Source organism: Oncorhynchus gorbuscha, linkage group LG12, assembly GCF_021184085.1.
Source record: "Oncorhynchus gorbuscha isolate QuinsamMale2020 ecotype Even-year linkage group LG12, OgorEven_v1.0, whole genome shotgun sequence".
Classification (NCBI taxonomy): Eukaryota; Metazoa; Chordata; class Actinopteri; order Salmoniformes; family Salmonidae; genus Oncorhynchus; species Oncorhynchus gorbuscha.
The window spans coordinates 77,020,794-77,039,285 of record NC_060184.1 but is presented as its reverse complement, the minus strand read 5'-3'; the positions used below and the strand labels follow the sequence as shown (position 1 = coordinate 77,039,285).

At 42.0% G+C, this 18,492-nt stretch overlaps 1 protein-coding gene across 1 annotated transcript in view; it reads right to left on the bottom strand.

Moving 5' to 3' along the window:
• The window catches only part of LOC123991413 (reversion-inducing cysteine-rich protein with Kazal motifs-like), a 95,644-nt gene that overhangs the window by 42,220 nt on the left and 34,932 nt on the right, over positions 1-18,492 (bottom strand). The window contains exons 3-10 of the mRNA XM_046292989.1: positions 18,168-18,242; positions 13,565-13,601; positions 13,206-13,291; positions 13,077-13,124; positions 4,903-4,936; positions 3,778-3,975; positions 1,747-2,011; positions 331-504 (exon numbers count right to left, since the gene is read on the bottom strand). Coding sequence (XP_046148945.1) covers positions 331-504; positions 1,747-2,011; positions 3,778-3,975; positions 4,903-4,936; positions 13,077-13,124; positions 13,206-13,291; positions 13,565-13,601; positions 18,168-18,242 — 917 coding nt within the window. The remainder of the gene's footprint in view (positions 1-330; positions 505-1,746; positions 2,012-3,777; positions 3,976-4,902; positions 4,937-13,076; positions 13,125-13,205; positions 13,292-13,564; positions 13,602-18,167; positions 18,243-18,492) is intronic.

Genomic DNA, 18,492 nt, shown 5'->3' with positions numbered 1-18,492 from the left:
TAGTAGCTAGGTATAGTAACATACCTGTAAGACCCAAATTGGTCCAGGCTAGGGGAGGGTTTGGCCGGCAGGGATGTCCTGTCCCATAACATACCTGTTGTTGAAGTTGGTACAGAAGGTATACTAACAGGTATAGCAGGTATATAATCTGGTATAGTAGCTAGGTATAGTAACATACCTGTTGTTGAAGTTGGTACAGAAGGTATACTAACAGGTATATAATCTGGTATAGTAGCTAGGTATAGTAACATACCTGTTGTTGAAGTTGGTACAGAAGGTATATTATAGCAGGTATTTAATCTGGTATAGTAGCTAGGTATAGTAACATACCTGTTGTTGAAGTTGGTGCAGTAGCCCAGGTCCTTGCATCCCAGTTGGCAGGGTTCCCTGACGTCGGCCAGACAGGTGACCAGGGGTTTCTCCACGGGGCTGTACTCACACATCTGGTCAAACTCCTGCCACGTTTGAGTTCCCCAGTTGGTGCTGATCTCCTGACACATATCCCTGTGGGGGATGAAACAGAGTTACTTTGGAAGAAAAAGGAAAGCTGCACACTCTAGCACCTCCGATGTAATCATTTATTCACCAACGTTTACACAGCAGGTTGTCCTTCTCAGGGCTGAATGACCAAACAGAGTTAAACATAAAGACAGACAACACAAGCATGTAAAAACATCAACTTGGCCTCCCAAGTGGCGCAGTGGTCTAAGATTCTGGGTTCGAGTCCAGGCTCTGTCGCAGCCGGCCGTGACCGGGAGACCCATGGGACGAAGCACAATTGGTCCAGGTTAGGGGAGGGTTTGGCCGGCAGGGATGTCCTTGTCCCATCGCGCACTTGCGACTCCTGTGGTGGGCCAGGCGAAGTGCACGCTGACACGGTTGTCAGGTGTACGGTGTTTCCTCTGACACATTGGTGCGGCTGGCTTCTGGGTTAAGTGGACATTGTGTCAAGAAGCAGTGCGGCTTGTTTGGGTTGTGTTTCGGAGGACGCACGGCTCTCGACCTTCGCCTCTCCCGAGGCCATAAGGGAGATGCAGCAATGAGACAAGACTGTAACTACCAATTGGAAACCACAAAATTGGGGAGAAAAAGGGGTTAAAAAATGTAAATAAAAAATCAACTCAAATGTTCAGAGACTTTCTATGTATTATGATCAGGTGTACAGAACTGTGTCCTGGAAACCAACCCTATGAGTTACCTGCATACTGTAATCATTTATATCTACACTATATATATACAACAGTATGTGGACACCCCTTCAAATGAGTGGATATAGCTATTTCAGCCACACCAGTTGCTGATAGGTATGTAAAATCGAGCACACAGCCATGCAATCTCCATAGACAAACATTGGTAGTAGAATGGCCTTACTGAAGAGCTAAGTGACTTTCAACATGGCACCATCATAGGATGCAGTGTATCTATTTATGTATGAACATACTGCTCGCTTAACCCGGAGACGCCGTGCACCGCCTCACGGTTCTCCCGGATCGAACCCGGGTGTGTAGTGACGCCTCAAGCACTGTCATCCAGTGCCTTAGACTGCTGCGCCACTCGGGCGCCACCTTTTACACTTTACCCAGACAGTTGGAAACAGAGGGGGGGGGGCAGGAAAATGTAGGAAGGGTGGAAGCAGGGATTGAACCCTGGTCTCTGGTGGGGAGCAGTATGTGACGGGTTGGGAGTGTTATCGCTAGCTGTAAGCCATTGTAATCACTACAAGCATCTCATCAGAGTACAACTAACCGGCACAGTGAGGTATTGGCTTTGTAGCAGCAGTGCAGCTTGGCACCGTCCATCTTGGCGGTAGGTGAGGTCTCCATCTCGCTCTTGGTGGGGGGGTGGGCGCTGCCCAGGAAGCACTGCCACAGCGGGTCCTGGGGCAGTGGCTGGCTGCCGCACTCATCGATCAGGCCTTCCATTATCTCGTGCTCTGTCGTCATGGTGCGCAGGATCCGCCGGCACGCCACCTGGCAGTGGGGCTCATCGGCCCGGTCACAGCAGTACAGGCCTGGATGGACAGACAGATGGATGGATATGGACTTTTCCACACTTTGTTAGATTACAGCCTTGTTCTAAAATTGATTCAATTACATTTTTTCCTCATCGATCTACACACAACGCCTCATTATGACAAAGGAAAAACAGGTTGTAAGACATTTATGCAAATGTATTAAAAATAAAAAAACAGAAATACTTCATCTGCATAAGTATTCAGAACCTTTGCTATGAGACTCGGAATTGAGCTCAGGCGCATCCTGTTTCCATTGATCATCCTTCATTCCCCAATCAGAAGACACCTGCTCCTTTGCTCTATCACATCCCCTTTCCCTTGGTTTAAAAACCCAGTCAGTTGTTTTCTCTGGAGCTCAATCTCTCTGTGTCTCAAACTCTCTCTCTCCCTCTCTCTTTGTACGCAGAGATCTCTCTTGTGTTTTTGCAACTACATGTCACTTTGTCCGTTACCCTGTGAGTATTGTTTTCTTATGGTGATTGACTGTTTGTTTGATGGTGGGAAAAGGGGGGTACCAAGCCCAGTCGCCCATGGGCATACATTACCCTTAGGACTACTTTGTCTAAGAACACTAGGTAGAACTGGCCGGACCACCCACTGTATTTTTGGTTAGTTAGCTGTATAGTAGTAGGATAGTCTAGCTTAGGGGTGTTTTGGGATATTTGTTTCTTTCCTTGGGTCCAGCTCAGCCCCTTTTCCTGCCCCCCTTTACTGTGTGTTTGAAATAAGGGTCCAGCTCCGCCCCTTTCCCCGCCCCCCTTTACCGTGTGTTTGAAATAAGGGTCCAGCTCCGCCCCTTTTCCTGCCCCCCTTTACCGTGTGTTTAAAAATAAACCAATAGTGTTTGACGGTAGATTTATGTTGTCTGTGGTTATCCGTTCTCACTGTTCCCTTTTCACTATTATGATTTGCATGAGTTATGTTACGAGTCTCATTTCCATCCCCCCTAGACTGCAGGGCCAAAGGGATTCGTAACACCAAGTGACTAGTCTGGAGGAAACCTGGTAGCATCCCTACGGCGAAGCATGTTGTTGGCAGCATCATGCTGTGGGACTCAGTGTCGGGGACTAGGAGACTAGTCAGGATCGAGGGAAAAATTAATGGAGCAAAGTACAGAGATCCTTAAGAAAACCTGCTGTAGAGCGCTCAGGACGTCAGGGCGAAGGTTCACCTTCCAACAGGACAATGACCCTAAGCACACAGCCAAGACAATGTAGGAGTGGCTACAGGGCAAGTTTTTGGATGTCCTTGAATTGGCCAAGCCAGAACCCAGACTTGAACCCGATCTAACTTCTCTGGAGAGACCTGAAAATAGCTGTGCTGCGACTCTCCCCATCCAGCCTGACCGAGCAGAGAAAAATGGGAGAAACTCTCCAAATACAGATGTGCCAAGCTTGTAGTGTCATACCCAAGAGGCTGTAATCACTGCCAAAAGTGCTTCAACACAGTATTGAGTAAAGGGTTTGAATACTTAAATAAATTAGATATTTAATTTAGTATTTTTAGTACATTTGCAAAAATCTCTAAATAACTGTGTTTGCTTTGTCATAATGGGATATTGTGTGTACGTTGATGAGGGCATCTTTAAAAATCAATTTCAGAATAAGGCTGTAACGTAACAAATAGTGGAAAAAGTCAAGGGGTCTGGATACTTTCTGAATGCACTGTACCAAGTCATAGCCAGTGATTGGAGGAATGCAACACAGAAACAAGATACACACTGGATATGGGGCTACTGATAGGTCAGTATTAGATATACTCACTGTCTATTGGGCTCCTGATTGGGTAGGACTTGGTGTAGTTGCCCACACAGCCAATGAGCTCGGGGCTGATGCTCTGGCAGTATTCCTTGACAGCCTTGATTTGCGAGACGGTGGGGGAGGAGTCTGTCCGGAAGATGGCCTGGCAGTAATCTCTGCAGTTGGTGTGTCTCCCTGCATAGCTGCAGCACAACGAGCCCACTGACAGAGCACACACACACACACACACACACACACACACACACACACACACACACACACACACACACACACACACACACACACACACACACACACACACACACACACACACACACACACACACACACACACACACACACACACACACACAGTTACAATATGCTTTCCATTCACTTCAATGGAATTGTAAATATCATTAAGGCTATTTAGACTATATTTTTTGTCTTGAAGTCGCCTTTAGCTTCATAAAATAGATGACAGACATTGCAAACATGATCAACATTCAAACATGAGGAGTTGAATCAGGATACAATACAGTAGACTTGCAGGATTTCCTAGAGAATAGTCTGATTGAATATGCATGGTGAACATTGGAGGTGATCTCCCAGTTGCTGGACTTCAGGAAGTGCAAGATCTTACATCCTCAAAACCGGCCCAAAGTCGTGTCTGCAGGGCAGGTTCACACCAATGCGTTGCAACTCCTAATACAAAATAAGGGATTCCTCGGCTGACTGACTGATTAAATCATTTAGCTCAGTTGGTAGAGCATGGCGCTTGTAACGCCAGGGTAAAGGCACGTAGAATGTATGCACACTTGACTGTAAGTCGCTTTGGATAAAAGCGTCTGCTAAATGGCATATATTATATTATATTACATAAACATGGCTCATAAAGCAGGGCTGGATTTCATGTTTATTCATTTTACATAGACATTTTTTTGTTGTTGTAATTTAGCAGATGCTCTTATCCAGAGCAACTTACAGTCCTGAAGGCACACATTTCCATACATTTCCATACTGGCCCACCGTGGGAATCGAACCCACAACACTGGCGTTACAAGTGCCACGCTGTACCAACTGAGACACGTCACACTCTGATTGGTGCACTTGGGTTAGCATCTTGTTGTAGAGAATGTTGGAAACTTACTCTCATTTTTGGTGATACAGCTGTGCAGTGGTTTCTGTAAAAGACAAGAAAAACACTTCTGTGATCTAACATACCATTATTGAGTCAGCTCTATTCATGACATTTCTATCTGAAATATTCTGAACCCGTTCCTCTTCTCTCTCTATGGAGACCTCATTCACTGTCCTGTCCTCAGTACAGTTAAACCTCCATTAAAAAACTCACTGTTCTGTCCTCAGTACAGTTAAACCTTGATCAGAAAACTCACTGTTCTGTCCTCAGTACAGTTAAACCTCCATCAGAAAACTCACTGTCCTGTCCTCAGTACAGTTAAACCTCCATTAGAAAACTCACTGTTCGGTCCTCAGTACAGTTAAACCTCCATTAGAAAACTCACTGTTCTGTCCTCAGTACAGTTAAACCTTGATCAGAAAACTCACTGTTCGGTCCTCAGTACAGTTAAACCTCCATCAGAAAACTCACTGTTCTGTCCTCAGTACAGTTAAACCTCCATTAGAAAACTCACAGCTTCTTTCCATCAAAACTATAAAAGACCATAAAGGACCATAAAGGCCAGTGTTGCTGCGTGCTTTGGCTCCTGCAGCAACGATTCATGAAAGGGCAAGATGAAAGAGGCCAGTGCCTTATTAAAGCTGGGGAGGGGAGTTTGGTCGTGGTCCAAACTAAACATTAAGCCCGCCGCTTTGTTTTTGTTTGTTTGGAATGAGGAGGCGAGCCAGATGAAAGGAGTCCTCTGCTAGCACGCCGCTAGGCTACGCTAGGCTAAGCTAATTGCTATGCTGTTCTACGCTAATAGCTAAGCTATGCTACGCTAATAGCTAAGGTAAGCCAGTATCATATAAATGTACACTGAGTGCACAAAACATTAGGAACACCTTTTTGCCCTCAGAACAGCCTCAATTCGTTGGTGCATGGACTCTACAGGGGGGTCGAAAGCGTTCCACATGGATGCTGGCCCATGTTGACTCCAATGCTTCCCAAAGTTGTGTCAAGTTGGCTGGATGTCTTTTGGGTGGTCGACCATACTTGATACACATAGGAAACTGTTGAAAAAAACCCAGCAACGTTGTAGTTCTTGACCCAAACCAGTGTGCCTGGCACCTACTACCATACCCATTTCAAAGCCACTTAAATGTGTCTTGCCTATTCACCCTCTGAATGGCACACATACACAATCTATGTCTCAATTGTCTCAAGGTTTAAAAATTACTTTTTAACCTGTCTCCTCCCCTTCATCTACAATGATTGAAGTGGATTTAACAGATGATAATTAACACTATGAAGATGTCGAGTGAAAGCAGATAGGCAATTTGTTGACACTGCACCACATACACAATATCCGGATATCCTGAACGCTAATCAATAAAAATGTTGGTTAAATTCCCTGCTCTGTTGTTTTGCTTGTTTACAGCCATTTCATGGGGAACTGTCGGAGGCGCTCCCTTATATATACAGTGGGGCAAAAAGTATTTAGTCAGCCACCAATTGTGCAAGTTCTCCCACTTAAAAAGATGAGAGAGGCCTGTAATGTTCATCATAGGTACACTTCAACTATGACAGATAAAATGAGAAAAAAAATCCAGAAAATCACATTGTAGGATTTTTAATGAAAAATCTCGTCCCAACTTTTTTGTCAATTTGGCACAGCTGTACAATTTTTTGGTCCTTAAATGAAACGGGTATATATTTGTATTTATCACAATTTTCTTTAACCAATTTTTATCTTTAATGCAGGGCCAACAGACAAGTTCCCTAATCCCCCCTCCACTTGCCTCTTCCATTTTTGCGGTAATGCTGCAATTAGTTGGTTGTAATTTTGTGTAGAGCAGACATTTTATATATTTTTGATAGCTGCATGTGTGATATAACTTCACCAGTCCTATTTATTTACAAAGATTATACCTTTTTTTTTAAAAACATTATCAAAAAATTATGGTTTTATATCAATTAGTATATTTGACTTTAACCACTATATTTGTTGTTTGTTCTGTCTTTTCTGGTGGATTAAACTGAAATTGCAACCAACTTTCTATGGCTTGTTTAAAAATAGAGATATTTTGGAGAAATGTTCATTTTCAAATAACTGAAAGTGAGAATAAAGGGAAAAAGGCCATTCTTGAACGTGGGGTGAGACATTCTTCCTAATTTGCTAGAGCACCAGTTCGGATTTAAGTACAACTTTTGTATGACTGATGCCTTTAGTGAGATATCTAATGCTTTAATATTTAATCAGTTCTGCCCTCCGAATTCATATTCATTATATAAATAGGCCCTATTAATTTTGTCTGGCTTGCCTTTCCAAATTAAATGGAATATTTTTTGCTCATATAAATAAATAAAAAACAGATCGCTAAGTGTAGGAAAGACCATAAGAAAATAGGTAAACTGGGATATGATTAAAGAGTTAATCAGGTTAAACTGGGATATGACTAAAGAGTTAATCAGGTTAAACTGGGATATGACTAAAGAGTTAATCAAGGTGAACTGGGATATGACTAAAGAGTTAATCAGGGTGAACTGGGATATGACTAAAGAGTTAATCAAGGTGAACTGGGATATGACTAAAGAGCTAATCAAGGTGAACTGGGATATGACTAAAGAGTTAATCAAGGTGAACTGGGATATGACTAAAGAGTTAATCAGGGTGAACTGGGATATGACTAAAGAGTTAATCAAGGTGAACTGGGATATGACTAAAGAGTTAATCAAGGTGAACTGGGATATGACTAAAGAGTTAATCAAGGTGAACTGGGATATGACTAAAGAGCTAATCAAGGTGAACTGGGATATGACTAAAGAGTTAATCAAGGTGAACTGGGATATGACTAAAGAGTTAATCAAGGTGAACTGGGATATGACTAAAGAGTTAATCAAGGTGAACTGGGATATGACTAAAAAGTTAATCAAGGTGAACTGGGATATGATTAAAGAGTTAATCAGGGTAAACTGGGATATGACTGAAGAGTTCATCAAGGTGAACTGGGATATGACTAAAGAGTTAATCAAGGTGAACTGGGATATGACTAAAGAGTTAATCAAGGTGAACTGGGATATGACTAAAGAGTTAATCAAGGTGAACTGGGATAACTATGGAGTTAGAGATATTTTTCAACAAAAATACAGAAATGTTCCCTTCCATGGTAGCAAGATCTTATCTATTTTTGCTAACTTCCTATAAGAATGTATTGGAGTGAAATAATTTCTTTCTTTCGGGATATGAACACAGAGTATGTCCACATCTCCGTCAGATCATTTTATTGGTAAACTACACGCTAATGTAAAAGTTGTATTTTTTTGTGATCCAATGCATAATATAATACACTTATCATCATTTTTGCTTATTTAATTTTTTTAAACATTTGACTTTTATTTAACCAGGCAAATCAGTTAAGAACAAATTCTTATTTTCAATGACAGCAGGGGAACAGTGGGTTAACTGCCTGTTCAGGGGCAGAACAACAGCTCAGGGGTTTGAACTTGCAACCTTCCGGTTCCTAGTCCAACTTTCTAACCACTAGGCTACCCTGCCACCCCTTTAATCAACAGAGGTTGGAAAAAGTATCTGGATCCTCTATGAGGCTGTGGAGGGATCTGGATTTGCCCTGGATTTCCAGCCTCTTGATATTATTGGTGGATCTGATTTTAACAGCTAACATTTCAATGGCGATAATAAAAAGATATGCCGATTGTGGACAGCCTTGTTTCACGCCTCTTGACAGTTTAAAACTTTCTGAGAAGTAGCCATTATTTACTTTTTTACTATACATAATTTTAACCTATTTTATAAGAGATTCTCCAAAGTTGAAATATTTCAGTCATTTATATTTAAAATCCAGTCCTATTTTATCAAAGGCTTTTTCAAAGTCAGCTATGAATACCAGGCCTGGTTTCCCAGATTTTTCATAGTGTTCAATTGTTTCCAGTACTTGTCTTAAACTATCTCCAATGTATCATCCATGTAAATAACCTGTCTGATTAGGATGAATAATATCCGACATTCCTCTTTTAATTCTATGTGCTAAGCCGTCACGCCTTGGTCATTGTATTTTGTGTTTGTGTTATACGTTTGGATAGGCCAGGGTGTGACATGGGTTTATATGTTGTGTTTCATATTGGGGTTTTATTAGCATTGGGATTGTGTATGATGAGGGGTGTGTTTAGTTAGGCTTGGCTGCCTGAGGCGGTTCTCAATTGGAGTCAGGTGATTCTCGTTGTTTCTGATTGGGAACCGTATTTAGGTAGCCTGAGTTCGCTTTGTATTTTGTGGTTGTTTGTTCCTGTCTCTGTGTTGTAGTCACCAGATAGGCTGTAATTAATTTCACGTTCCGTTCTGTTGTTTTTGTATTTAGTTTCAGTTATTTCATGTACCGCGATACTTTCATTAAAGTCATGAGTAACCTACACGCTGCATTTCGGTCCGACTCTCTTTATTCAACAGATGAACGCCGTTACAGAAACACCCACCTCTCACGGACCGAGCAGCGTGTAACTGGCAACGACGTAGATAACTGGCAGGAGCTAAAGGAGGACGTTATGGACGGTAGAGGCATGGATTATACGACGTGGGAAGAAATCGACAGGTGGGCGGCCGACCCGGAGAGAGTGCAGGAGCCCGCCTGGGATTCCCTGCAGCAATGCGAAGAGGGCTATAGACGAATGGAGTCGAAAAGGAGAACACGGCGACGCAGAGCGAAAACCGAAAGTAACCCCCAAATATTTATTGGGGGAGAGCGCAGAGAGAGAGTGGCTGAGTCAGGAGTCAGACCTGAGCCTACTCTCCCTGTTAATTGTGAGGAGCAGCAATATAAGGACTTCTGGTCTTGGGAGATGATATTAGACGGAAAAGGACCCTGGGCGCAGCCGGGAGAATATCGCCATCCCAAGGAAGAAATAGATGCGGATAAAGCGGAGAGGCGCTGGTATGAGGAGGCAGCACGGCGACGCGGTTGGAAGTCGGAAAAGCAACCCCAAAAAATTATTGGGGGGTGGCTAGAAGGGAGAATAGTTATGCCAGGTAGGAGACCTGGGCAAACTCCCTGTGCTCACCGTTGGGCTAGAGAGACCGGGCAGGCACCGTGTTATGCTATGGAGCGCACGGTGTTTCCAGTGCGGGTGCAGAGCCAGGTGCGGCACATACCAGCCCTTCCTATTGGCCGGGCTAGAGTGGGCATCGAGCCAGGTAAGCTTGGGCAGGCTCGGTGCTCAAGAGCTCCAGTGCGCCTGCACGGTCCGGTCTATCCAGAGCCACCTCTACAAACCAGTCCTCCAGTAGCAGCTCCCCGCACCAGGCTTCCTGTGCGTGTCCTCGATCCAGTACCACCAGTTCCAGCACCACGCACCAGGCCTCCAGTGCGCCTTGCCTGTTCAGCGCAGCCAGCGCTTTTCTCCTCTCCTGCGCTGTCAGAGTCTCCCGCCTGTTTAGCGCAGCCAGGGCCTTTCTCCTCTCCTGCGCTGCCGGAGTCTCCCGTCTGCCCAGCGCCGCCAGTGCTCCCAGTCTGCCCAGCGCCGCCAGTGCTCCCAGTCTGCCCAGCGCCGCCAGTCTGCCCAGCTCCGCCAGTGCTCCCAGTCTGCCCAGCACCGCCAGTGCCCCCAGTCTGCCCAGCGCCGCCAGTGCTCCCTGTCTGCCCAGCGCCGCCAGTCTGCCCAGCGCCGCCAGTGCTCCCAGTCTGCCCAGCTCCGCCAGTGCTCCCAGTCTGCCCAGCGCCGCCAGTGCTCCCAGTCTGCCCAGCGCCGCCAGTCTGCCTAGCGCCGCCAGTGCTAGTTAGGCTTGGCTGCCTGAGGCGGTTCTCAATTGGAGTCAGGTGATTCTCGTTGTCTCGGATTGGGACCGTATTTAGGTAGCCTGAGTTCGCTTTGTATTTTTGTGGGTGTTTGTTACTGTCTCTGTGTTGTAGTCACCAGATAGGCTGTAATTAGTTTCACGTTCCGTTCTGTTGTTTTTGTATTTAGTTTCAGTTATTTCATGTACCGCGATACTTTCATTAAAGTCATGAGTAACCTACACGCTGCATTTCGGTCCGACTCTCTTCATTCAACAGACGAACGCCGTTACATAAGCATTTTGCTAGATTTTTTACATCACAACACTGAAGTGTAAGAGGTCTCCAATTTTTTTAATGGACTGGATCTTTATATTTACCACTTAGATCCTGTTTCAGTAATAATGAAATCAGACATTCTTGTTGAGTGCTCGATAATCTACCATTTACATAGGAGTGGTTAAAACAGGCTAATAACGGTCCTCTGATTATATCAAAAAAGGTTTGGTATACTTCCACTGGTATGACATCCAGCTCTGGAGCCAAGAAGTTCCTCCTCTGTAATTTAGCCTTCACATGAGTATTTCTGTACAGCTGTTAATTTTACATTATTAATAGAAACAAAATCCATATAATTAACTTTGGTTAGTGGAGATGGAGGAGACTGAAACAAAAACATATGCTTAAAGTACTTTACTTCCTCTTTCAAAATATTGTTTGGCGACTCAGTACAATTTTTGGGGGTTAAAGATTTAAAAATAATTTAGTGCATATTCCATCCAGTTTGCTTTATTTTTGTAATATATTACACTAGATCTTTCTTGAAAAAGTCCCCCCCTTTCCTCTTATTCTGAGCCTCTATGGTACAGTTTTTATTGCTATCTACCTGTACTGTTAGTTCTTGCATTTCCTTTGTTAATATGGACTCTTGTGATCTAAATTGCTTTTGTTTTAGAGATGAGTATTGAATTGCATCTAAAGGAACATTTAAAAGTGTCCCATACAATAAATCTGCTCTAACTACAGTATGTCAGAAAAAGTCCGTTCTAAATGATTCTGTTTTAGTTCAAAACAAGTTATCGTCCAATAGGCTTTGAATACATTTCCAATATCCTCGCCCACGTGGAAATTCTGTAAGAGTAATATATATTCCAATTATTTGATGGTCCGACTGCATTCTGTCCCCAATCAACTATTTTTGAACTTTTGGTGCCAGAGAGAATGACATTCGGATCAAAATTACCGTTAATTAATATCATCACACCTTTTCAATTTATTTGCCCATAGGAGAAATATATTTTGCCCCCCCCCCCAGTCTTTTTGGTAATTATGGCAATTTCACCAACTGCCATAATGGGATAAAAGTTCCATATCTATTTATCATTATATATGTTTGTAAACTCACCATTAAAAAGTAGTGATTGAGTGTCCATATAGCTGTAGCATGATATTTGCATTGCTACTAAGAAAACCTTCAATTGTTCACCACCATTCCACCCGCTAAAACCCCTCCCCATCCCAAGTTGGGTTGTGTATACCCAGTGACCGGCAGACCACCCCCACCCCCCCGGATCCCAGGGCCCCCAAGACACCGGTACCCATGCTTGGAAAAGACCACACAGTGCCACCCACAGAACCCACAGAACCCACAGAACTGCCAAAAGCATTTCCATCGCTCCCGGACTGTTACATCACAAACAATCCAATACTAAAGTTCTATATGGTCACTAAAATGGCGTCCGTTCTAAAACTTGGCCTGACTCTCTCTCTCTCTCTCTATATATATATATGGCTCTGAGCTAAGCCATCTTCTTAGGTGGAGTAGATGACTTCACTCCTCTCCTCCTTTGACAAGACAGACTCCAATCAGAGCTTAGATAATGACCTTCCTTTAAACCTGTGCTATTCAATTTTTTTCAGCGGAGACCATATTTTTTGCAAACATTTCTACCAACCCCATTTTTTTCACCTGAATTTCTGGCGACCCCACTACACCCAAATCTAATGGCACAGCCTTAAAATCGGTAGGAAGTGGATTTTTTTATACATGAAATAGCCTTCAATACATTACAATTTTATCTCTCTTCTCAAAATGAATACATTCACTTAATACATGCATATTTTTCAAACGAACTCAAAAACGTTTGTATATTGATCCATACAATAATCTATAATCTTGTTTGTAATTTGTTTTGTTTTTTAAATAACTTTATAAAAGGAGGAGGACAATGCTGAGGTGCTGAGATGGACCGCAGAGAAGTAGCGCTTGCTTTATCTCGTCAAACAGCACTGAGGTTTTAAAGGCCAGGGAAAGGCAGCCAGAGACTACAATACAGTCTCTCAAAGTCAACAGTATGTGTGATACTCAATTTCAAGCACATACTACGACACAAAACATGAGCTTGTTTCACTTACCTCTGTGTCTTTTTTGCATACTCTTGTGATGTCGGTCTTGGATGATGCCTATAGGGTCAGAGAATGGGAAATGAGGTGATGTGCAAAATGGATAAGGCTACAACGGGCCAAACTAACTTCCTCCCTCACCTGCTTGCAGTCCCTGCGGCACTCTGCCGAGATGGCCAGCTCACAGCAGCCCAGGCCCACCCAACCATCAGACTTCCTGGACGACCCTGTAGACAAAACATGGTCCACATTACCCACATTATCAGAATTAAAGTATGGATTAACTTTATCCTCTTGCGGGGGGTTTTGCAAAACATTTAGACGCTTATGGGCAGCATATTAAACTGTGGACATATATGGACTTTTAGTGTGGGCTCAGTGGGTACAAAGTGTTAAGCAATAATGTTTTTGCATCTGGGAGGCATTATGTTCTGACAGGTGGATTTGTCTGTAATGGCACCGTATCCCCTTGGAAACGCCCCCCCCCCCCCATAGCTCACCAGGTAGTGTGGAGTTGATGCAGATCCAAAGCTCATTCTGTGAAACAGAGAGAAAAGGTCATTTCATTATGAACAGAGGACCAATGCCAAAACAAGCAAGAGACCAAGGGAAGAAAATGCCCAGTTCATAACAGAAGGACAGGTTGTTTTGATGTACAGAGGTTTTTCTGGAGTTGGACAAAATTCAAAGGAAGGAGCCACATGGAAGACCTCTGTTAGGGGTCTTAGTGAAAGTAAGAATTCAAAGGTAGGAGCCACATGGAAGACCTCTGTTAGGGGTCTTAGTGTAAGTAAGAATGTCCGTTCATTTCTAGAAATCCTGTCTTAGTTTTTGTCTTTCATCTCTCAACAGGAAATTATATCAGATAACTAGTGGTTCTTTGGGTGAAACAGCATACTGTAATTTACTGTGTTTTCAGGGGCTATTGAATTTCATAGAGAACATTTATTTTTTATATGACTGCCGTCTAATTAAAAAATATATTATGCAGTGGGAACAGAGACATATAAACCACACAAACTCATAAGAGGTTTGTGGTAATATATTGTGGGATTAATAACACACAGCAATAAACACAAACATCCCAGGCACGTATTGATAAAAAAAAAACATGACGCATGGAGATAGAGCAGTGAGTGGCCCAGAAAGCATTCTCTGTCTCTAGCCCTGAACAAGATACTGAACTATATAAACTAGACATTGTCTGAGGTTCAACTCAGTCCCTCATGTCTGTTGGCTCTCAAACAGAGGAGCCACTTGTCAGGAGGCTTCACCATCGTTTACGATGCCGACGGAGAGAAATGGTATCTCTACATGAACCATAAACATCATTTGTGATGAAGGGGAACCCAAGAAGATTTGGGAAGATGAAGGACGAATGGCAGTGGAGGGTGGACTTTAGCAGCCCTCCAAGTACAGCTACTATTAGACCTCAACATGCCAAGAAACAGTCCCTTGGAAACAATCCCTTAGAAACAATCCCTTGGAAACAATCCCTTGGAAACAATCCCTTGGAAACAATCCCTTGGAAACAATCCCTTGGAAACAATCCCTTACAAAACATTTTTTTTTTTCACCTTTATTTAACCAGGTAGGCTAGTTGAGAACAAGTTCTCATTTGCAACTGCGACCTGGCCAAGATAAAGCATAGCAGTGTGAACAGACAACACAGAGTTACACATGGAATAAACCATTAACAAGTCAATAACACAGTAGAAAAAATGGGCAGTCTATATACAATGTGTGCAAAAGGCATGAGGAGGTAGGCGAATAAAACAATTTTGCAGATTAACACTGGAGTGATAAATGATCAGATGGTCATGTACAGGTAGAGATATTGGTGTGCAAAAGAACAGAAAAGTAAATAAATAAAAACAGTATAAAAACAGTATGGGAATGAGGTAAGTGAAAATGGGTGGGCTATTTTCCTATAGACTATGTACAGCTGCAGCGATCGGTTAGCTGCTCGGATAGCTGATGTCTGAAGTTGGTGAGGGAGATAAAAGTCTCCAACTTCAGTGATTTTTGCAATTCGTTCCAGTCACAGGCAGCAGAGTACTGGAACAAAAGGCGGCTAAATGAGGTGTTGGCTTTAGGGATGATCAGTGAGATACACCTGCTGGAGCGCGTGCTACGGATGGGTGTTGCCATCGTGACCAGTGAACTAAGATAAGGCGGAGCTTTACCTAGCATGGACTTGTAGATGACCTGGAGCCAGTGGGTCTGGCGACGAATATGTAGTGAGGGCCAGCCGACTAGAGCATACAAGTCGCAGTGGTGGGTGGTATAAGGTGCTTTAGTGACAAAACGGATGGCACTGTGATAGACTGCATCCAGTTTGCTGAGTAGAGTGTTGGAAGCCATTTTGTAGATGACATCGCCGAAGTCGAGGATCGGTAGGATAGTCAGTTTTACTAGGGTAAGCTTGGCAGCGTGAGTGAAGGAGGCTTTGTTGCGGAATAGAAAGCCGACTCTTGATTTGATTTTCGATTGGAGATGTTTGATGTGAGTCTGGAAGGAGAGTTTGCAGTCTAGCCAGACACCTAGGTACTTATAGATGTCCACATATTCAAGGTCGGAACCATCCAGGGTGGTGATGCTAGTCGGGCATGCGGGTGCAGGCAGCGATCGGTTGAAAAGCATGCATTTGGTTTTACTCGCGTTTAAGAGCAGTTGGAGGCCACGGAAGGAGTGCTGTATGGCATTGAAGCTCGTTTGGAGGTTAGATAGCACAGTGTCCAATGACGGGCCAAAAGTATATAGAATGGTGTCATCTGCGTAGAGGTGGATCAGGGAATCGCCCGCAGCAAGAGCAACATCATTGATATATACAGAGAAAAGAGTCGGCCCGAGAATTGAACCCTGTGGCACCCCCATAGAGACTGCCAGAGGACCGGACAGCATGCCCTCCGATTTGACACACTGAACTCTGTCTGCAAAGTAATTGGTGAACCAGGCAATTAGAAACAATCCCTTGGAAACAATCCCTTGGAAACAATCCCTTGGAAACAATCCCTTGGAAACAATCCATTGGAAACAATCCCTTGGAAACCCCTTAGAAACAATCCCTTGGAAACAATCCCTTACAAAACAATCTCTTGGAAACAATCCCTTGGAAACAATCTCTTGGAAACAATCCCTTGGAAACAATCCATTGGAAACAATCCCTTGGAAACAATCCCTTGGAAACAATCCCTTAGAAACAATCTCTTGGAAACAATCTATTGGAAACAATCTCTTGGAAACAATCTCTTAGAAACAATCTCTTGGAAACAATCTCTTGGAAACAATCTCTTGGAAACAATCCCTTAGAAACAATCTCTTGGAAACAATCTCTTGGAAACAATCTCCTGGAAACAATCCCTTGGAAACAATCCCTTGGAAACAATCCCTTACAAAACAATCCATTGGAACGGCTGTGAGATGTTTTGTGGTGTCTGAGGATGAGAGGATGAGAGGGACCTTGGAGCAGCAGTACTAATATGCTGCTGAAATCGTTTCCAAAATCACCAAATCAGACCCATTTTGGCAAAACACTCCCCACCCAGCTCATTAATAGCAGGACACAAAGTATTTAACTCTAGCTAATGACAGACTCGTTTCTAATTGGCTGTTTGGAGCAGTGCAGATGAAAAACAGTTGGGCTCTCCAGGTTTGTAGTTACGTTGGTGGGTGGGGAGTGTTTAGCCTTGTTTCAAGCCCCGCTCTTTCATACTTCTGTGATACTTTAATATTTATTTGATATCTTGATACTTCTTTAATATTTAGTTGATACTTATTTGATACTTCTTTGATACTTTAATACTTCTTTGATATCTTGATAATTCTTTAATATTGATTTGATACTTCTTCGATACTTCTTTATTACTTTGATACATCTTTAGTACTTCTTTGATACTTTTATAACTTCTTAGATACTTCTTGGATACTTTGTTGATACTTCTTAGATACTTTTATACTTCTTTGATCCTTCTTTGATACATTGATACTTCTTAGATACTTTTATACTTCTTTGATCCTTCTTTGATACATTGATACTTCTTTGATATTTATTTCATCCTTCTTCGATACTTCTTTATTACTTTGATACTTCTTTAGTACTTCTTTGATACTTTTATAACTTCTTAGATACTTCTTTGAAACTTCTTTGATACTTTTATAACTTCTTAGATACTTCTTTGAAACTTCTTTGATATTTCTGTTATACTTCTTTGATACATTGACACTTTTTTAATACTTCTTAGATTCTTAAATACATTAATACTTATTTGATACATTAATACTTCTTTAATACTTTGATACTTCTTAGATACTTATTTAATACTTCTTTGATACTTTAGATCATTTGATACTTCTTTGATCCTTCTTTGATACTTCTTTGATACTTTTATGCTTCTTTGATACTTCTTATATACTTATTTGATACTTTTCGGATACTTTGATACTTATTTAATACTTTGATACTTCTTACATCATTATTTGATACTTCTTTGATACTTCTTCAATACATTCATACTTCTTAGATACTCCTTTGAAACTTCGTGGATACTTCTTCGATACTTTGTTGATACTTTTATACTTCTTTGATCCTTCTTTTATGCATTAATACTTCTTTGATACATTAATACTTCTTTGATACTTCTTTGATAGTTTGATACTTATTTGATATTTCTTTAATACTTTGAAACTTCTAAGATACTTTGATACTTCTTTAATACATGAATACTTCTTTGATACTTCTTTAATACATTAATACTTCTTAGATACTTATTTGATACTTTGATACTTATTTGATATTTCATTAATACAGTCATACTTCTTTAATACTTTGATACTTCTTTGATGTTACTTTGATACTTCTTTAATACTTTGATAGTTCTTAGATACTTCTTTGATACTTCTTGAATACTTCTTTGATACTTTTTGATACGTCTTTAATACTTCTTTGTACCTTTAGTAAGACCAGGTACAATAGACTTGTGAGAAATGCTTATAAGCTTTGCCATAGCCACAGATATATTTCCTGTGTCATTATGAAAGATTTCGTAGCCAACTTTATTACAGCTACTGAAAGCTATTTTTAGATCAGAAATCCCCACTTACCATAGACTCAGGGCAGTAGCTTGGTAATCGCTGTAATAGGTGCTTCAAACGGGATTCACTTTTTATGGTGGCGAGCTAAAACAGAAAGCAGTGTGTTATATTGTATTCAAAACATGTTTTCAAACATTTGTCCAAACATTTGATCTGAAACCTCTGTAAAAGAAAGGTTTTGTATCATTAAATGGTCATTATCAATCTTGAGTTCATTTAACAACATTATAGTATCTTCCCAAATGGCCAAAGGAGTTCACACTTGGCTCTCTAGGCCGTGTGACACTGCTACACAAAACAAACCGGGCATGGCCAATGACAGCTGACGACTGCA